The sequence below is a fragment of the Cebidichthys violaceus genome, unplaced genomic scaffold, assembly GCF_023349555.1.
Source record: "Cebidichthys violaceus isolate CVI_PGR_0920_01 unplaced genomic scaffold, fCebVio1.0.p SCAF_3, whole genome shotgun sequence".
NCBI classification, from domain to species: Eukaryota; Metazoa; Chordata; class Actinopteri; order Perciformes; family Stichaeidae; genus Cebidichthys; species Cebidichthys violaceus.
The window spans coordinates 2,158,788-2,179,207 of record NW_027176483.1 but is presented as its reverse complement, the minus strand read 5'-3'; the positions used below and the strand labels follow the sequence as shown (position 1 = coordinate 2,179,207).

The window sequence follows — 20,420 nt, the reverse complement described above, 5'->3', positions numbered from 1 at the left end:
TTTAGTACTGCCATCAAGTACTGTCCTTAACACATTCAAAAAAATATATTAAAATGTTTGTATTTGAATATTACCCAATTTACTTTATACTTCAACTCTAAACAATGTACTTTTTACTCCACTATATGTACTTGAAAAATGTACTTTGCAGGTTAAAACATAAATCAAGTCATAAACTATGATGTAATATAATAGTTTTAGCTACCCAGCAGTATATAAAGATATTAAATTAGATCCACTTTTTACAGCTGCAACATTAAAGTGATGAACACATAAATGCATCAATAATTTATAATCCAATAAAATAATAAACATTCTTCTGAAATGGGCCATTCTGCTTTATGAATACGTTCACTTTTGTGAGTATCTGAAGGTTTTACTGCCTTAAAAACAATTGAATGTAGTTTTTATGTATATATACGTGTATACGTATATATATATATATATACAATTGCGTATATATATATATATGTGCATATGTATGTATATGTATATATATGTATGTATATATATGAACATAATATATAGATGTATGTATATATGAACATAATATATAGATGTATGTATGTATATGTGCATACATGTATGTGTATATACGTACATGTATATACATAGATATATACGTGTATGTATGTATATTACTTATTACTAATATTACTTATTATACATGTATATAAGTGCACTTTGATTCTTGCAGCTTCGTTCCTTAAACTAAAGCGATGACATCATGGTGGTTAGGTTCTTCATGTCTCACAGATGGAGGTGATGAAATTGTCCATCTGCACTTAACAAACTCCCTCCGGTTCAAGAAAGCAGAAGTTGTGTGATGTAATATGTTGTGAGTTATGAATGTCCAGCGGCACAAAGACGGACTCTTCATCCAGACAACATGAAGGCTTCGTCCGTCTCTCTGGTCCTCGGTGAGTCACGTCTCGGTTTTAATGGTTAACGGTGACGTAAAGCAGGAGCTAGTCATTAAAAAGGTAACTAGTCATCAAACTAGTCATTGATCTGTAACCATTCAGTGTTATAGTGTTACATGATTACATTGAACAGTAACTAGTCTGTGTTGTGGGTTGAATGATGACAGTAAACAATAGTATACTGTCTATAGAACTAGTATTCAAACAGTAACTAGTCATTGAAAGGTAACTGTAAACATTAACTACAGTACACAAACAGTAAGTCAGTAAAAAAAGTAACTAATCATTAAAAGGTAAATGTAAACACTAAGTAGTCAGTGAAAAGTAACTAGTCAGTAAAAGGTAAACAGTAACTACTCATTAAAAGGCAACAGTGAACAAACAAGTCAATGATCAGTAACTAGTCAGTGAACTAGTCAGTATTATGGGTTGAATAATACAAGTAAACAGTAACTAGTCATTGAAAGGTAACTGTGAATAGTAAAGAGTGAGTAAACAGTAACTAGTCAGGTTCATGGGTTAAATGATAACAGTCAACATTAACTAGTCATTTAAAGGTTTAGGGTAAACACTAACTAGTCAGTGTCATTGAATACACAATACAAATTAACAGTAATAATACAAATTAAAGCTGCAAGCAGCATTGATCGGGCCCTCGCAACTTCACGCACGTCGAGGGTACTGGCAGGACTCTGGTTGACGCGGCCATGCATTTCTGTGACCGTCACACACTGTGTACACGGGTTGGATGATTTTTCCTGCGTTGACAAGCAGCGTAGCAAGATCATGTTGCCAGGTCTTAAGCCTCAAATGTTTTTAAGTGTACCCCCAATAAAATCATAGATGTAAGCCTGTTAAGATCATTAAGAAAATGAATGTGCGTGAATGCGCTTCAATGTTTGAAACATAACAAACTGTCAGTTTACTGGGATGGGGTTCAACTCCCTGCAGTGTCCTGCTGATTGTATTTGGACTCACATGAAAGTTAACAGAACAGTAGTGTAATTTGCTTTTACTTAAACACTTTAATTTAACACTGTTTTCATTTTAAGCTCTTCTGTAACTTTAGATTGTAGTGTGAAGCATTCATTGCAACATTTATTCTGATTCTCGAGTAGAAGCTCTGGACTGATCATTTATACTAATGCCCACTGACATGGTTTGAGAACCACTGTTGTCTAACTTTTGCTCTCCAAGCATCTTAGTTTGCACATATTTAGATCAGAGAAGTCTTTTTCTCATGGTGTGTCCACAAACCCTTTTATTAAGTTCAGTGGTCGGGCCGCTGTAATTATAGAATCCTGCTTACATCCGTGGTTGCCAGTAGGTGGCGCTATGACTATGAGTTAATATTGGCATGCAGATGTCCTAAAATCATGACAGTAATCAAGCATGTCAACTTTGGGACAGTTTTGACAAAGTACAGTTGAGTTACAACAGCTTGATGGATGATGGCGAACTATGTAAAATGGGCGCTACACCAAGTCCATGTTTGATGAATTCTAAACTTTTAATCACAAAGGTCTTTAGATTGTTCTGACCAAATTCTAAGCTGATCTGATTAATTACCTAGGACTAGTTCGTAGTACAGCACCTGGAAATGGGAAAAATACACGAGAAATTCATACAAAATTAGAAATGGCTGACTTCCGGTTGGGTTTAGAGCATGGACCCCTACGATTTTTTTTAAATCCACATGTGATACATCTGCTTACCAAATGTTATACATCTAGGTGAAACGTACTGCGAGGGCTGCATCGTCGAAATATTGTAGGGTGCGCTATCAAGCCGAGTTGCCACTCTGAAGCATTAAAATCACATCAGATAACTACATTCAGGATTTTAAATGTGTGTGACAAGTTTGATTTTGTTTTGAGTATTTTTAGCCCCTCAAAAACACCTTTGTTTTTCATGGCGAGGAATGCATCGCCACGGCAACGGCATTTCACGAAACAACAAGCTTTGAGTAACTTTTAATCACAAAGGTCTTTAGATTGTTCTGACCAAATTCTAAGTTGATCTGATTAGTTCCCTGGGAGGAGTTCGTTAAAGTAAAGCGCCTGGAAATTGAAAAAACGACACTAGAAATTCAGACTAAATTCAAAATGGCTGACTTCCAGTTGGGTTTAGGGCATGGCCCCAAGAGACTTTTATTTAAGTCCACATGTGATACATGTGCCTACCAAATTTTGTTAATCTATGTGAAACGTACTGCGAGGGCTGCTTCGTCGAAATTTTGTAGGGGGCGCTATTGAGCCGATTTAACACTCTAATTGAATAAAATCATATTATAGAACTACATTTTGGCTTTGTGATCTGTGTGTCAAATTTGCTTGTGTTTCGAGCTTTTTTAACCTCTCCAAATGACCATCGTTTTTCACGGCGAAGACTGCGTTACCACGGCAACGGCGTTCGACGAAACATCAAAAGCTTAGAGAACTGGCATTATGAACTTCTTACATTTGTGTGGAACAAATTTGATGTTGATCTGATTTTCCAACTAAGAGAAACAAGCCAAAGTATAAAGACTTTAACTTACTGTTGCCAGTAGGTGGCGCTATGACTATGATTAAAAATTGGCTTGCAGATGTCTTCAGGCCTGGAGTTTAATCAAATATGTGAAATCTGGTAAAGATCTGATGACGCGGAGTCGAGTTACATCAGTTTATTCGTTCATGGCGAAGGATCGAAATTCGCAGAGCCGCCACGTCGCGACAACTTCCTACAATTTTCACAATGAAGCATTATCAAGGTCTTAAGGCTTTTGTGACAAAATTTGAGAGGGATCCGATAAATCTGTGAGCAGTAGGGTGTCAAAGTACACAACCTATGACTTCCTGTTGCCACTAGGTGGTGCTATTACTATGATTCTAAATTGTCATATACATGTGTTCAGGGTCAGGATGTTATGACATCTGAGAAATTTGGAGCAGATTAGGCAATGTACAGCCGAGTTACAACAACTTCCTGTTTCATGGCGAATGGTGTTTTTTTGCTGCCACGCCACGGACACATAGTTCAATAACTTTTTGATCTTTGAGTATCGTTTCACTGCCAAGGTCTCAAGAGCATACTGACCAAATCTGAAGGCAATCGGGTTTAATCTCTAGGAGGAGTTTGTTAAAGTACAGCGCCTTGAAACGGTCCAAAAACGTCATAAAATTCAAAATGGCCGACTTCCTGTTTGGTTTAGGATATACCTCCTTTTGACTTTTTTGTACGTCCCATCACGTTCCACATACCTACCAAATTTCATACAGCTAGGTGAAACCCAAAGTTGGGGCTACTCTGTAGGGGGCGCTATCGAGCCAAAATGTCATGCCGCAGCTGGACACCCCAATAATACTGGAATTTTCACCACGATTGAATTTTGTGCCAAATTTCAAAAGATTCCCAGTATCCCAAGCACCTCCTTTTTGCGATGAAACTGGTACGATAATAATAATAATAATAATAATAATAATAATAATAATAATAATAAAAAACATTAGAATAACAATAGGTCCTCCGCTCCGACTACGTCGGTGCTCGGGCCCTAATAATAAAAAACATTAGAATAACAATAGGTCCTCCGCTCCGACTACATCGGTGCTCGGGCCCTAATAATAAAAAACATTAGAATAACAATAGGTCCTCCGCTCCGACTACATCGGTGCTCGGGCCCTAATAATAAAAAACATTAGAATAACAATAGGTCCTCCGCTCCGACTACATCGGTGCTCGGGCCCTAATAATAAAAAACATTAGAATAACAATAGGTCCTCCGCTCTGACTACATCGGTGCTCGGGCCCTAAAAATACTGATTCATGAAACTCTAAATCAAACAACAGTGTGATATTCAGTCATGTAGACTTAATCATGTGCAACATGTTCTTCTTTTAATGAGCTTTCTGTTTTAAGAAAGCAGGAAGTCTACGCTATTCAAGTATTTCTCCTTTTTCCTTCTGGTTTTTGTCTGGTTCCCTTTTTGCTTGTAACACATTTCACTTGGATATTTCCACAGTTTCCTAATGCAGTTCAGTAGATGAAGTCCACAGGCTGAAAGGTCTGGGCCTGATCTCAGATACTGTCTCTGTCCTTTAGTAACCCTGTCTTCCTGGTTGCAGGCCTGGCTGTGCTGCTGTTTGGACTGACTGTCTCTGCAGGTGAGCTAACGACGCCACGTATTTATTTTGAACAATGACACAAGAAGGAGGACATTGAGTCACACACATTCACACAAACGTCCACACTTAACTCTGTTGTGTTGTCCTCCAGTCTTTCTCAGCGTGAGACCATACCGTCCGCTGTTCTTGAGAGGAGACGCTGTCTCTCTGAGTTGTGTTGATGACAGACAGACGGTAGATGGATGGACGGTGAAGAGGACAGCAGGAGGACAGACACAGACGTGCGATGGTGGTCAACAAGACTTTGGTGGATTCGATGGTTCCTCCTGCATTATTCGACGTCTGTTCCCATCAGACAGCGGGGTTTACTGGTGTGAAACCAGAGCTGGACAGAGGAGCGTCCAGGTCAACGTCAATGTTTCTGGTATGGAAACCAACTGTCTGTCACTGTGTTTGTATTGTTCTAATGGAATAACTCTGTCTCTATATGGCTCTGGTCTAATTGGACTAACTGTCTGTATATGACTCTGGTCTAATTGGACTAACTCTGTCTGTATATGGCTCTAGTCTAATTGGATTAACTGTCTGTAAATGACTCTGGTCTAATTGGACTAACTCTGTCTGTCTATGGCTCTAGTCTAATTAGATTAACTGTCTGTATATGACTCTGGTCTAATTGGACTAACTCTGTCTGTATATGGCTCTGGTCTAATTGGACTAACTCTGTCTGTGTATGACTCTGGTCTAATTGGACTAACTCTGGCTGTATATGACTCTGGTCTAATTGGACTAACTATGCCTGTATATGGCTCTGGTCTAATTGGACTAACTCTGTCTGTATATGACTCTGGTCTAATTGGACTAACTCTGTCTGTATATGACTCTGGTCTAATTGGACTAACTCTCCCTGTATATGACTCTGGTCTAATTGGACTAACTATGCCTGTATATGGCTCTGGTCTGTGTTTCTCCTTCAGGTCATTCTGTTTTTCTGGAGTTGCCCACACTTCCTGTGATTGCAGGAAGTGATGTCACTCTGCGCTGTAAAACCAGAGACAGTTCCACACAAACAGTGTATTTCTTCAGCAACGGGAGCTTCATTGGACTTGGACTCACAGGAGAGTTAACCATCAGCGATGTGCAGCGGCCTCACGAAGGTCTCTACTGGTGTTCTACTGGGCTGCTGTCAACGTCATCCAAGACCTGGATGAGTGTTGTGGGTGAGGACACCATCGTTCACTGTCTGTTTACATTATAACGGTTGTGTGACAGTTGTGGTTGAAGAAAAGAACCAAAGCCAAATGTCCGTTTATTACATAGTTTATATCTACACACACACACACACAGTTAAATTTACATACCAACACACCTCGTCTTTTACAAGAATGTGGTGAATAATGTATATGAAGTAGCCCAAATCCACACAAACCAATGACATTTTGAAACTGCCGTTGTTTCAACCTTCACTATAGGCCTTTGTTGTTGTTTTTATCCCATAACAGATTTTACTGAACGACAGTGCTGCGTTCACACAGCAAGATATTTCTTTAAGTGGAAGTCGGTGACATGAAACAAACTGACACTCAAAATTTAGATGATTTTTTTCTAGCTCGTTACATTTATAGTCTTTTCAAAATAAAGGTAGGTTTAGAATGATACCTACAAATTACGGCGCATTATTTTTTTCTTGCTATATACGAATGCTGGATGAAAGCAGCCTGCCTGTGAACGCAGCATTACAGACACGCCCAGTGAAGGTTGAGGCCTCCTGTGACCACTCTCTTTAAATGTCAATACAGCTCATCAAACTTATTTATTTAGTCTGACGATGTCATGATTAAGCCCCAACTTGTAGCCCCAAGTTGTGAATTTGGCTGCATTAGAGGACATATTCACAGTATTTCATTTCCCGTTTTAAAACAATAGAGGTGCTGATAGATTATAATTATTAATCCTGTTCATACAAAAGGATCCCTTTTATTATGAACTTGCAAAGTATGTGATGAAGGACAAAATCCACAGTCCTCCTTCTGTACTAGCATGTATTAAAAAAGTGTATATATTTGGGTTGATTTGAGTCAAATCGAGTGGATGTCTTCTACTTCCTTGTTGAGCTGTAGTGGAGGGATTGCAGCACAGTGAGTGAATTTTATGATAAAAATACACTGCAATACTGTAAATGCTTCTGGTTTCCTCTCTAGATCCTCCTCCTCCTCCTCCTCTGTCTGTGGCCAGGCTGCTCTGCCCTCTGGTGGTCGTCTGTCTGTACTGCATGTCCACCGTCCTGATGGTGTCTATCTACTGCAGGAGAGGTAAACCCCACACGCACACACACACGCACGCACGCACACACACACACACACACACACACACACACACACACACACACACACACACACACACACACACACACACCTCAGTGCGCCCCCTATTGAACAAATATGTGATTTATTAGAATTTAATTTATTTGGTCTTCCGCTAACAAGAGAACGGCTGAAAATAAAATCAAAATGCCTTCATACCATTAGAATAATTATGCTTTAAAATTTTAGCTTCTCAATTTAAAACTTTAATTTCTCAACTTTAATTAGGATTACGAGGCAGTTTTTTTTTCTTCTCATTTCCCCCCCAGAGCCAGGCTTTCTTACCTCAGTGCACTTACTGCATCTTAACAGTAGGAAACGTTCATTTTCTTCCCTTCTGGACAAAACTTTAGACGACAGCAGGATGTCACTGCCCCGTTTCAAATAAATTGGATCCAAATGTCACTCTGTTTGGCAGCCATCTTTCAAACCGTGTCACGTTTAGGGGAAGAAAATGTCCAGAAACAATGTTTTGGTAGAAGTGAGTGCAGCCACACACACACACACACACACACACACAGTCCAAATCCTGAACTCAAGCCGTGTTTCTAAACCCCGTCCACAGGAAACAGACCAGCCGCGGAGATGGACCACGGAGTTGACGGCGGTCAGAGAGCGGCTGAAGAGCTCGGTTACGTCACCGAGCACGATTTCTGAACGGACGAGGACGCTTCCGTTTGAATGTTTCACATCAGACACTCTATATGAAAACTGAAGCGTCTTCAGGCTCGTGCTTCGCTGTCAGTCCTTCACGCTGCTTCGAGCCAAATGCTATCAGCTAAAGATAAGAGAGTAGAGCGGACCAGTCAAATCAATGTAGCTGGACGGGCAGAGCGGCGGCCATTTTTAAGTTGTAGCCGGCTAACTTCTATATGAACTAGACAGACTTACGGCAAGTGGTGGACTCACTGAGACCAGGTTTAGAAGAAACGATTACAAAGAGCAGTGCAGTAGAAAAGTTAGTATGTATAGAGCCAAAATAAATTAGTTAAATTGAACAACTTAGTGCTTCATCAGCATAGGAAAGCACATTGCTATTGCCAGATGAGTGATTTTCTGTAACCAGTGTAGCATTAAAGAACGCTGCAATTAGTCATTTGGTCTTTACAGCCCCACTGACTTGAGTTTTTCACAACAACCATTTTCTTTTCTACGAGTCAAAACTGTCAGAGCTTTTTTTTTTCCCTTCTATTTATTTTAAGTTTTCATTGTATGTCTTTATTTTGTGTATGCCTACCTGTATTAAGGCAGATCCTAACCCAGTCGCCTCTACAGGAAAGAACTTTGAGTTTAAGGGTAGATAGAGCACATTTTGAAACCAAAGTACCGCTGAATTACAAGACAATCTTTAATGGTCGCACTATACAAAAACTCAGTCATTGTGTTGAAAGCGCAGGAACAAGCTAGTAGGCAATCCTTGAGTCGTCACGTTAAATAAACATGCAAATGTGTTAAATGGAATATTTGAAAATGTGAAGACCCATTCATAATTTAAGTGAGAATTAAGTGGGAATATAACTGTGGTAAAACTCAATGACTCTTTAATGCAAAGGCAGGTTACAAAACAGACAGAAATATAAAACAGGATATTAAACAGTGGAATTGTTCTTTCAGTGCCTTCAACCACCCATCCTGAATCACAAGTATAAGATTTGTGCCATCAACTTATGTCCTCATCAAGACATAATTCAGACTGAGCACCATCGTCAGCAGCAGGAGGGGGCGGGGCCTGCGAGCGCCTCCATTCCCCTCGGTGACGATGGCCGCGGAGATGTCGTTGAACACCGTGAACGAGCGGCACGGCGTCTCGCTGTAGCACGCGCAGTCGAAGTTGCGGTCGAAGTAGTTGACGTCATCCTGCGAGAGGCCGCCACGCACGGTGAGCGGGCCCCAGCGCTGGCTCCCGCGCCGGCCCACGCGGAGGCGCTGGCGCTCGATGCGGTAGCGCCGCGGGTCGAGGTGGAGGTAGACGTCGTCGTCCCAGCGCTTCCTAACGCAGCGACCTTGGCCCCGGCAGAGCGCCTCGCTGCAGAGTCGCGTTGACGTGGTGACGTTCAAGATGTACGGGTTCATGACCTGCTCCAGGTGGCGCCGAGCGTCAAAGCAGGAGTCCTACAGGGGGGATTTTACAGATAAAGTCAGTTAGCGGATGTCAAGTTGAAAAGAAGCAAGTTCCCAGAAAACCCAAAAGCGATGCCACTTTCTACCTCCGTCTCGGTGACGTCCATGTCTCCCCAGGAAACGACGCCGGCGGCGCCGAGAGCAGCCGCTTCTCCGATGGTGTTCACCAGATCATACTGCAAAAAAAAAATAAGACCGACGTCCAATCAGAGAAAAGCAGGACATCCACACGGTTGTGTTGACTGATGAACAGCGAAATCAAAAGAAGACGACGTATGAAAACTGCAATCCTTTAAAATATAACCAAAATCTTAAGTGTTTATCTCATGAAGCTGTACTTCGTTTCTCAAAGTAGTACTTTACAAGTACACACTGTATTAAGAGCACACTAAGGGCCCGTCTTCTAGGGACTACAGGCATCAGGAAGTGAAAAGTAAGACCTCTATGACCACCGGTCGGGTCGGTCTGCAATGGATCAGCAATTTGGTCTTTCCAAACTTTCCGATGGCCAGTCAGCCAGAGGTCAGTATTTAACATACACATGTATAGTGCGCAACATTGACTGTGTCTAAAAAGGTGACAAAAAGGTGCGTCTGACCTCGGACATGTAGTCGTCAGTACTGTCCTTGTAGACGGGGCGGATGTAGGCGTAGACGGGGAGGGAGTAGAGGCGGTCGGTTTGCACCGACACCCTCATGGCCTCACGGATCCGATGCCGGACGAACTGCCGGGCCTGCCGGGAATCCCTGAGCAACAGCTCCAGGTAGATGGACGGAAAGAGCGCCGTGGACTCCGCCCAGAGCCACTGCAGTTCGTCGTTCCTGTCCTTCTCGATGGCGGGACACTCTCCGGTGTAGCCCGCCATGTCCTGGTTGTAGTTGTAGTTGTAGCAGTCGGGGTACAGGTAGTAGCCCCAGAGCCTGTTGGGCCTCAGCTCCTTGCCGATGCGGATTGATCGGAGGAAGTACCGCTTGGCAGCGCGTTCGAACGAGACCTTCGCCCGCAACACCCCTTCGTCCTCCGTCAGAAATGGGTTGTTCTTCAGGGCCACTTCGATGGAAATCTGTCTGTAGATGTCTTTGCTGCCCCAGTTGCGAGCCCACTGCGGCCTCCACTCCTCAAAGTCGAGCACGGCGAGGCCCCGCCGGTTGCCGGTGATGTAGTACTCAATGTCATCTTCGGCGAGCTCGTGGTGCTGCTGCAGGTCTACCAGCTGCGGCACGCCCTCGTCGTACGTCTCGCCGGTGTCTTCGTCCACGTAGGGGAAGACGCCGAAGCGGTCGGTGTAGAATATGGAGATGCTCTGGTTGGTCGCCGTCTTCAGCGTGCTGCTGACGAATTGGAAGTGGGAGAGGTCAAGCGGCATGCCGAAGCGGACTTCGCAGAGCTCCGTCGGGGCGTTCCACATGAACAGGAAGGGGTGGCCGGCACGGAGCGGGGGGTCCGTCCTCGGTAGGGCTCGGACGGAGCACAGCAGGGCCAACGCGGTGACCAAGATGGAGAAGAAACGTCCGACATCAAGCAGCTGGAGTGGATTCATTTTGAAACGCCTGTGAGCGAAAAGGACACGGAAAATTAGGTTGGAATGAGTTCCAAAAACACTTAAATTGATCTAGTTTTGCTCAGAGGTGAACAAAATGCATCTCTCACTGTCTTAGTATCGTTTTGTTGTAGTGCATAAATGATCCCCCACCCCCCCTCAAAAAAAAGCTGGAAGTGGTATCCCTGTTCATACAACTCACCTGGTTCAACAGGACACAGAGCAATAAAAAAGGTCACGGTTCAAAAAGAAAGCAGCAGGCCTCATAATGGATCTGTATTTTTATGAACTTACATTTTTAAATGTTGCATTTTGACATAACGACAAGTAGAATTTGTTGCTTTTAAAAACAAAAACACACAAACCTCAGAGTTCCACTTACACCTGGAAAAAGTGAACCCGAGCTATTCACATCATACAGGAGAGTTTAAGAAGATCAGAGAGACTGAAGGTTTCACTATAAATAAAATAAACTCTCCAGCTATTGTAAGAATCTCTTGAGTCAAGGATTCTATACAGTTAAAGAGACTTTGGTTTGATTTAAAACCGATTCTCAAATACATAAAAGGTCATTAACTAACTTCCCAAGCAGTAGATTTAAAGTGCATGTCCATTTTTACTATATTATTTTGAAAATAAATCAGTTTTTAAATAAACATTCTAAGTGTTATTTCCCGATGAAGAGATTGAAACAGTTGTCTTGCAAACAATGTGTCCTTGATTACTGGTACCTTTACATTTGTAGGAAGTGTTTACAGCACATGTGGTCTTTTAATTTAATAGATCGGTGTGCGCGTGCGTGCGTGCGCGCGCGCGTGTTTGAAGGGGTCTGCTGGGCCTCAGCGTCTTGCCGATGCGGAGAATAGTACCTCTTGGCAACGCGCAGAACGCGATCTTCGATCAATCCTGCGCTTCGTCCGCTGTCAGCAACGCGTTCTTCTGCTGCACCGTTTCAATGGAATTTTTGTCAGCGCATTTATTTTATGGCCCCACTGTGTGTGTGTGTCTATGTGTCCGTGTGTGTGCGCGCGCGCGTGTGACTCGTTAAGTCACTGATGCAGCTCACCTGGGGAACGACGCGCCGGGAGAGAGGTGGACTTCCTGCACAGGTGAACTCTTTGATTTTGTTGTTTCTGGAAGGGGCACGAGTTTGTCGCTTTTAGTCTCAAAGAGTCTCCGTGAAGTTTGACCCGAAGTTCGAAGGCTTCGTTGTAGGCAGTGGCAAAGAGACTCTTATTGCAACAGGAGGAAGGATGAAGCTCACACGATGACACATTTGTTCATTGTGTTGTTTTCTACCCTGAGGGGGGGATGGATGTGTGTCACACATGAATCAGAATTATTATCAACAAAAGCCTCTGGGAAAGTTCCGTATTGGGCAAAAAATATGTCCTAATCTTAAAGGGATAGTCCAGGTGTGTTTAAAGTGTGTGTGTGTGTGTGTGTGTGTGTGTGTGTGTGTGTGTGTGTGTGTGTGTGAGAGCTTCTCCTCCACAGTCCGTGTTCTACTACAGTAGATGAGTTGATAGACAGGAGAACCACGTGTGCCCTCGTATAATCCAAATAATGAATACAAAAATAATAATAATAATGAATATTGAATATATTTTAGGTGAAAGGAAAAATATGAACATATTTTCAAATTCATTTTATTTTATATAAATTATTGATAAATTGAGTTAAATTTTGTACATGTTGATAACGTTTAACTATAGGATGTCTCAATTATATATCTTTAGTTTTCAGCCCAGCAGATGAGAGGAACCTTTTTAGTTCAAGTTAAAACACGGAGTTGGAAAGTTCCTCATAGAACAGCTGTGATTGATTTATTGGTTTTTTAATACCCCGAAGACAAAGTACTCACTCAGTAATTGTTGAAGTATGAAACTTCAGCAGCTTCAGTTATTATCTCTGTTGTTCTGCAACAAACCAGCATGTGAAATGTCCACAGCACCAACTTGAAGACCCTTGAGTCCCCCTGAGAGGAAGAGTTCCACATTTTGGGAAAATTCACTTTCCTGCCAAGAGTTGCACAAGAAGACCGATACCAAAAAACACGAGTGGTTTCCATCTCCTCACCATTTTCTTGACAAGAAGGCAAATAAATACATTTTTCAAAATGTTAAACTTTTCCTTTATTAACATGACTTGCCTTTTTTAATTTTACTTATAAATTTATAATTTGAATATATACTTTTAAAAGAAGCACCATGACTTGACTGAGGCAGACATTCAGATGGTTCATATCTTTAAATAAAAAGAACAAAACTATAAAATATTTTTTTTAAATAATAAGATTTTAGTATTCACATCAACGTAATATTCCATATTGGTCACCAGCTAACATCTGCGCTGACATTGACGTATCTATGATACGTGTTTGACATGTGTCTGACAATCATAAAGAGTCGGGAAGCGTCGGTTAAAATCCAAAAGAGCAAACTGAAAGCAGACACTTTACCAACGCTATAGATTTACTTCTAATTATAGTCATCTGTCTGCAGTCTAAAGTCGTATCTTTGGTCTGCAAGAAAACCGCCTCTCATCTGCACTTATGAGCATTTACACAAGTTTGTCTGTTCAACCGTCTGTACAGATGTATTGCTTGTATCGTCAGTGACCTGCTGCATGGACTTGGACTTGTAAAACACTCTTAAAACCGTTGACTGATAGTTTTACACACTCTGCACAGTGTTAGCTTCAGGATCTTTACGAGGTTTCAGGATCCGATTTGTAACTGAAGTGTCTTCGTCTCGAGGCAGATTACAGCCTGGCAGTTTTATGATTCATAAAAAGTTAAGAAATTATAACCTCTGTCTGTTTTGTGTTCCAGGTTAAAAAAAAAACAAAAAAACATTGCACAGCTGTTGGTGAACTCAACCCCGGTAATGTTCGGGTTCGGAAGAACACCAATAAACCTTTGACTCCCAATGAGACACTTTAAAATGAGACATCATTATCGAAGCAACCGACCTGGTTCGGGGGTCCAACTTCTTTCCGTCCAGAGTGCGCACTCGGTGAGTCGTGAAGTTATTACCTGTTAGTCATAGGTGCTAACTTCGCTCTCCTCTGGGAGTCTAAATAGCTCTTCTTTAAATAAGCTGTTGCAGGAGCTTCAATTACAGGCAGAACCCTTGTGGAAACTTGTCAGTGCAGAAAGGGCCCGAGGTGCTGTTGCTTGTTTTTTAATCAGGATGTCCTGATGTGTTCCAGGCTGAGGACGAGCACCCTCTTTCCTCGCCCCGGAGGAAGATATCTGAGGAAGCTCTAGGATGAGGACAATGTGTAGCGACGCGGCCGCTCATGTTCCGAGGCCTCTGACGGGACACGCAAAGAATGCAGTGAGAGTTTTCTAACTTGGTCAGCTGTGGCTGGAAATGTACTGAGCTGGAGGAAATCTACCCAGTTTCCTCATCAGAGTGATGAAGCTCGATGGAATCCATCACAGATCAAAACTTCTGCTCAAAGTAAAAAAAAAACCCACTGATTTTCAGTTGGAGATTTACAGAAAATTAATAATTATGATAAACACAAGTCATTATTGGGAGTAATTTTCCTTTTCTGTTTGGACTGTTTAAATGGGGAGCAACACACATTCAAATACAAAGTAAAAATAGTACAGTGTAATCTTTTGGATGTTTGAGTGTGGATTTTCTGTTGTGTGAGCAGAAATTAAAAGAGATGTGTCCTAAACTAACCTTATGGGTTTGTAGCCATAGATAGATTACTGAGCCCTGGCCTTCAACTACACAAAATGTCTCTGAAACGCACCAAGTAACCTGGAAGAGATGACAAAAAGACTACAAAAGAGACTCAAACAACTAAGAGATACCGAAAACAGCTGCAAAGAGACACAGACACTCAAACTGACTTCAAAGAGAAACAGAATGACCATAAAGAGACACAAAACAACCTCAAAGAGACACAAAACAACCACAAAGAGACACAAAACAGCTTCAAAGAGGCACAACACAACCACAGAGACACAATGTTGCTACAAAGAGACACAAAACAACCACAAAGTATTCACAAAGAGACACAAAACCACTACAAAGAAACACAAAGTATTCACAAAGAGGCACAAACTTACCACAAAAAGATGCAACATGACTATAGCTGGAGGGTCTCTCGAGTGCTGGTTGCATTATCTCTTCCATTGTTTGATGTGCAGATAAAATAATGCGTTAACAGATACAACGGTTAATCATCATCATACTGGCTAATACTTGTTGACCGATCCTTGACCCCACCTTACCCTAAAGCTCTACACAGACGAGCAGGAATTTGGACAACAGATATGTTCTCTTGTCAGATACAGACATTATTAATGGCTTCATAATGACAGCACTTTACTCAGGCGTGTCAGGGCGTTGCTATTGTGCATTCTGTTTTACTGACGCACCTAAGTGGAAAGCATCCATAACTGAAGTAATTGTTGGAATGCTGCTTCAGCATTATTCTTCAGCTTCTATTTCTTCCGTACGTATTTTGGCACTTATCTCATTTTTGAAGCTACAGAAACCATTCAAATAGCAAAATGTTCAGCTCGTTAAGGACACGTGCGCTGTATCTTTTCATATTTCTAATCTTTAAAAAAAAAAAAAAATTATTAAGCTTTTTGCAAATTTTTTTTAATAGGATGTCTATGGAGAAATTTTTCAAATCCTCTTAAACTTTTTCAACAAAATGTCGAGAAAACCCTGAACTATTGCTGCATGATTCATTTTCTGACTTTATAATGGGTGTGTATTGCGCAGCTTAGAGTTGCGTGATGTCACCGCTAGAGTGAAGAGGAGCTTGAGATTCTTGTGAAAAAAAATATTTGTCATGCATCATTTTTGGATGGAAAAGTAGCTAATCTTGTCCTTGTCATAGACTATGACTGTGGAATCCCACAGATTTACACATCTGGCACAAAAGCCTTTAAATGAGAGGAAAACCAACTTTCTGCTCCATAGAGCCCAATGTTAAATCATACTTTAATCGTCATTGAAGCCACATTTTTAACACTACAGACACAATTTTCACATGAGCTGTTCTTCAAGTCATCCTTCTTCTCAAATTATAATATTGGAGAAATAGGAGCTATGGTTATGGGGGTTTTGAGGTTTTGTTTGACAGGTGTTTCACAATGTTTTTGCCATGAAAAGGCTGCAGGCACACAGGGGTTTGTGATTAAGCTAATTAGTGAAGTTTATAAACACACAGACTCTCCAACCAGTGTGTCCTCACCATGGCAACCAAATCTCTCAGTCTGTCTGTCTGTCTGTCTGTCTGTCTGTCTGTCTGTCTGTGTCCCTCTCTCTCTCTCATATATTTTTCATATGTATGTATGCATACATGCATGCATGCATACATACAGTCATTCAGCCCCACAGAGTGAATTCTAACTGGAATGCTTGTGATGAAGCCTGTCTTTTAATAACCTCTGTTTGTATTTCAAACATTATGATTCTGTCTCCTGTCCTCTCTTTTTCTTGTGTGTTTTGATCCGGATTGGTCTCAAACTCATTGGTATTTAGACTCTGACAAATCTACGTCTCATTGGTGTTTTGACTCCAATCTGTCTCTGACTTGTTGGTATTATAACTATAGGAATTCTCTCTTCCTTGTAGGTGCTTTAACTCTTGACTTCTTTCAGTCTTTTGGCTGTATTGACTCGGTCTCATGGGTGTTTTAACAACCAAAGTCTTAATTTTAACCGTGTAGTTTTGTACATAACTGGCCTTCATTACCGCCCTGCCTAAAATATATATTAAGTTAAGAAATATGATCTTTTCTCTGTATGTTTCCTCATTAATCTGATTTAATTAAGCTGTTTCTCAGTCTTTCAACAGTTTGTCAATGAAACCAAAAGAATGAAAACAGTTTGTTTTCAGAAAAGTCTTTATTAAGGTGACTTTTTGGTTTTCAATTCAAATAAATCAGTATTGTAACTGACGTGGGAAAGACACATTTAACTATGTGACTTGTAAAATGTATAATTTTTATAAACACAGACATTACTGATGCAAAGTAGATGAGAGCATACTTTTTATCAAATTACAGACAGTAGTCTTAATGACCACATCATGAAATCTGTGGATCGGCAGGAAGTGCACTTCTGAAAACGGTTGTCAGATTAAACCCAGATGAGCTTGATTTTGGTCGGCTTCAACAGTCTGGGTGAACAGCTCCACCCTGCGTAGCACTGACAGGTGAAGTTCTCGGCCCAGACCTTCAGGTCGTCGTCGGAGGGGTGACCGATCGCCACGTACTTCCTGTCGGCCCGCAGGATGCTGAAGTGGGCGGGGTTCAGGTGCAGGTATTGGCCGGAGTCGTAGCTCTTCCTGAGGCAGCGGCCCCTCCCCTGGCACAAGACCTCGCTGCAGAGCATGGCGGCCGCCGTCACGTTGGCGATGTACGGGTTGAAGGTGGACGTCAGGTACTCGGACAGAGACTCACAGGCAACCTAAAGCGACGGGGTGAGAAGGTAGAAGTTCATTTTAATTTAGACACACTTTGTTAGTTCTCTCACATCTGTTCGTTGAGATAACAAACACTGCAGCGTCACAGCTGTCAGTTCCTCCTCAAACAGGAAACAAAGGCAGGTTAATTATTTGCTGATTAAAAGCCTGGTCATCTGTGTTCCTCTTTACAGTATGTTCTCATGGCTGCAGACTCACACAGAGACTTTAGAAGTGACGCTAGTATGAAGAGGAAGGATGATGACAGACAGTTTCTATACATGCATTTTGCCATATTTGACTGGGAGCAGACCAAGTGTGTTTACCTTGTTGTCGTAGTCTTTGGTTCCTCCCCACATTACGACCCCTGAAGCTCCCAGAGCTGCAGACTCCCCTACGGTGCTCACCAGGTCCGTCTGAAAGAGGACGAACCACACTTTTTAACATGTTCCTCGCAAATATTTCACACGCCTAATAATACGTTTTTAAAGCTTGTTTTCATTTTGTTTCGGTAGATAACTTCTTTAAAAGTCAACGTATAGAGACTTGAAACGTGCTGCTGACTGATTAATTTCACAGCAGATCATAAAAGTGTGGTGCATAGACTGTATATAAAGATGGACGACATGACAGCTCCCCACAAGTGAAGCCGTCTCAGTCCTGGTTCTGATTCTGCCGTGCCTCCCTTCCCTCCACCGGGTCCAGCAATACGGCTTGGATCTCCAACGGCGTGGTGTCGGTGTTGGCTCTCCTCCTCCCTCCGGAGCTTCCGACTGCAGGTCAAAGGCCGTCGTGAAGCCAGTTCTGGGTTTGTGCATCGTGGACCGGTCTCTGCCGGAGGCCCCGCTGGAGTCTGAGCTGAAGGAGTTTCTGGTGAACCTGCATGATTTCGTCTGATTTCAACCAGAAACAGTGTTAACGCCGCAGACAGACAGACGCTCTGGCGGGAGGAGCTCAACTCCACGCTGCTGGAGGCCCAAGCCGAATTGCTGGGCCCGCTGAAGAGGAGGGGAGGCACAGGAGAACCAAAATTGACACAAAATGAAGGTTCCTTGTAGTAACTTTAAGCTAGTTTCACCTGGGTCTGGAACACCTGGGTCTGGTCCCGGTACAATGGTCTGGAGTAGACATAGATCGGCATGGTGTATGGACGTTTAGGCAACGCGGCCACCCTCAGCGCCTCCTGGACACGGTTGCGGACGTAGAGCTTTGCCTTGGGGGAGTTCCTCAGGCTCTGCCGGAGATAGATGGAGGGGAAGAGGGCGGTGCTGTGCTCCCACAGCCACAACATCTGGTTGTTCTGCTCCTGGGTCTTCTCGGAGCACTTCCCCGTGTAGCCGGGCTTCTCCCAGCCATAATTGTAGCAGTCGGGGAACAGGTAGAAGCCCCAGCGCCGGCTCGGACGCTCGCCGATGCCAAGGCTGATGGTCTTCTCCATGAAGCGCCGACTAGCGTGCTGGAACTGTCTTTTTGCCATCGTGGAAATTTTCTTGGATGACAAAAACGGGGCCATCTGCATGGCGTGAGTGATGGACAGCTTCTTATAAATATGTTTCGACCCCCAGTTCTGGTCCCACAGGGGGCGCCAGGACTCCCAGTCGATGACAGCCAGCCCAGGAGAGGAATCCTGGGAGATGTAATGGTCGATTTGACTCTGAGCCTTGGTCAGATGCTCCGTCATGTTGCCCTTTTGGGGGACTCCGCCTCTGTAGAGCTTGCGTTTGGCGGTGTCGACTTTGGGGTAGAAGCCGAGGCGGTCCTCGTAGAAGATGGTGAGGAACTGACCGTGCACCGCCGCGGGCGTGGTCACTGCCTGGAAGGCCGCGGTATCCAGCGGGATGTGGAGCCGGCGACACCGATCGGTGGGGGCGTTCCATATGGCCACGAAGGGGTGGTCATGAATCAGCGGCGGCTCGGTAGGCGGCAGTGCGAGGTCGGCGGCGACAGATCCAATGATGCAGAGGGCGACGCAGGACAGGAAGGACGAGGCCATCGCGGTGGCTCTGGACGAATGGAAGAAAGACAACGAATAAGGTTCAGTCCCAATTCATCCATGTGTCTAAACATGTCAGATTGTTTGATGAATTTTGCTACAATTTATAGATGCCAATGTGGTATCTGTTTAAGTCTATGGACTGTATATAAGAAGTGGACGTAGTCATCGTGACATCACCCACTACCAGAGGAGTCGCCCCCTGATGGACACTAGAGAGAATGCAGGTTTAAGACACTTAAGCATTGGCTTCACTCTGCACAACCAGAGGTTGCTGTCTGGGTGCATCCAATGTGGCGACTGAAGTCATTTCCTGCTATGTTCTGGTTGGTTGGTTGATAGACGTGGGTCGAAGCATATCACTCACATTGTACGAATTTGCTCCTAAATTCTTGATTCTGTCAGAATTTTTGACGCAGTCTGTTTTTTGGTTTCAATAGCTCTTTGTATCGTTCCTCAGTGGACTGTAAGCACGTGTTGATTGTTTTCTGAATGTTATAAATCTATAAGTTTATACTGTGTTCATTTAGTTTACTTGATCCAGATGGTTTCTGGATCAGCGATAAAATATAATTTGTTCTGGATTAAATTGTTTTAATTTGATGATTTTAGATTTGTAGGGTTAATAAAGTTGGAAGACAAAGTTAACAAAGTTGGAAGAAGTATTCTGTATACACTTGTAAATAATCCAAAGAAGAAAGACAAAACTATATATAACTCAAGATTTACTTAATATGAACCAAACATAAGGTGTTTATTTCTTATTTTCCAAAAACCTAACGTTTTGTCATGACACGTTTTTTTTGAAGATTAACACGAAAATAGTTTGCTGTCGCTACAAAATTAGCAGAAAAGCTCCTAAATTATTATTATATTTCATAAAATGTTCCTACCTGCTGCTCTCTTCTGAACGACTGGTGTCTTTTC

The 20,420-nt window shown here is 42.6% G+C and overlaps 3 protein-coding genes and 1 long non-coding RNA gene across 5 annotated transcripts; 2 read left to right on the top strand and 2 right to left on the bottom strand.

Annotated features, from left to right (window-relative positions):
• The first annotated feature begins 841 nt into the window (after window positions 1-841).
• Window positions 842-8,489, top strand: LOC137881471 (uncharacterized). The gene is made up of 6 exons (XM_068723436.1): window positions 842-920; window positions 5,031-5,069; window positions 5,182-5,454; window positions 6,008-6,250; window positions 7,232-7,342; window positions 7,959-8,489. Exons 1-6 carry the CDS (start codon window positions 890-892, stop codon window positions 8,048-8,050), a joined length of 789 nt encoding a protein of 262 aa, XP_068579537.1. The 5' UTR covers window positions 842-889; the 3' UTR covers window positions 8,051-8,489.
• Window positions 8,490-8,917: 428 nt separating this feature from the next.
• LOC137881470 (hyaluronidase-5-like) lies at window positions 8,918-14,075 on the bottom strand. Of its 2 annotated transcripts, none has more exons than XM_068723434.1 (4): window positions 14,028-14,075; window positions 10,113-11,064; window positions 9,601-9,690; window positions 8,918-9,505 (listed from the first exon to the last, which is right to left on the bottom strand). In XM_068723434.1, exons 2-4 carry the CDS (start codon window positions 11,052-11,054, stop codon window positions 9,059-9,061), a joined length of 1,479 nt encoding a protein of 492 aa, XP_068579535.1. In that variant the 5' UTR covers window positions 11,055-11,064; window positions 14,028-14,075; the 3' UTR covers window positions 8,918-9,058. The 2 variants fall into 2 exon arrangements, with proteins under 2 accessions (XP_068579535.1, XP_068579536.1); XM_068723435.1 differs by lacking the exon at window positions 14,028-14,075 and adding an exon at window positions 11,924-11,986.
• Window positions 12,081-14,751, top strand: LOC137881472 (uncharacterized). Its single transcript, XR_011103865.1, has 3 exons — window positions 12,081-12,163; window positions 13,888-14,071; window positions 14,268-14,751. It is a non-coding gene; the product is annotated as an uncharacterized lncRNA (long non-coding RNA).
• A 2,177-nt stretch (window positions 14,752-16,928) lies between these two features.
• On the bottom strand, window positions 16,929-20,420 carry LOC137881377 (hyaluronidase-5-like). Its single transcript, XM_068723297.1, has 4 exons — window positions 20,387-20,420; window positions 18,579-19,503; window positions 17,827-17,916; window positions 16,929-17,505 (listed from the first exon to the last, which is right to left on the bottom strand). Exons 2-4 carry the CDS (start codon window positions 19,491-19,493, stop codon window positions 17,176-17,178), a joined length of 1,335 nt encoding a protein of 444 aa, XP_068579398.1. The 5' UTR covers window positions 19,494-19,503; window positions 20,387-20,420; the 3' UTR covers window positions 16,929-17,175.

Excerpts from the sequence above, each read along its gene's own strand:
- LOC137881471 (XM_068723436.1), top strand. The coding sequence starts at position 890 with ATGAAGGCTTCGTCCGTCTCTCTGGTCCTCG. Across the intron at positions 921-5,030 it reads GTCCGTCTCTCTGGTCCTCG|GCCTGGCTGTGCTGCTGTTT; the intron begins GTGAGTCACGTC and ends TCCTGGTTGCAG. Across the intron at positions 5,455-6,007 it reads GGTCAACGTCAATGTTTCTG|GTCATTCTGTTTTTCTGGAG; the intron begins GTATGGAAACCA and ends TTTCTCCTTCAG.
- LOC137881377 (XM_068723297.1), bottom strand. The coding sequence starts at position 19,493 with ATGGCCTCGTCCTTCCTGTCCTGCGTCGCCCTCTGCATCATTGGATCT. Across the intron at positions 17,917-18,578 it reads CCCAGGTGTTCCAGACCCAG|ACGGACCTGGTGAGCACCGT; the intron begins GTGAAACTAGCT and ends GTCCTCTTTCAG. Across the intron at positions 17,506-17,826 it reads CCAAAGACTACGACAACAAG|GTTGCCTGTGAGTCTCTGTC; the intron begins GTAAACACACTT and ends CCGTCGCTTTAG.
- LOC137881470 (XM_068723434.1), bottom strand. The coding sequence starts at position 11,054 with ATGAATCCACTCCAGCTGCTTGATGTCGGACGTTTCTTCTCCATCTTG. Across the intron at positions 9,691-10,112 it reads CTGACGACTACATGTCCGAG|TATGATCTGGTGAACACCAT; the intron begins GTCAGACGCACC and ends TTTTTTTTGCAG. Across the intron at positions 9,506-9,600 it reads TGGACGTCACCGAGACGGAG|GACTCCTGCTTTGACGCTCG; the intron begins GTAGAAAGTGGC and ends TCCCCCCTGTAG.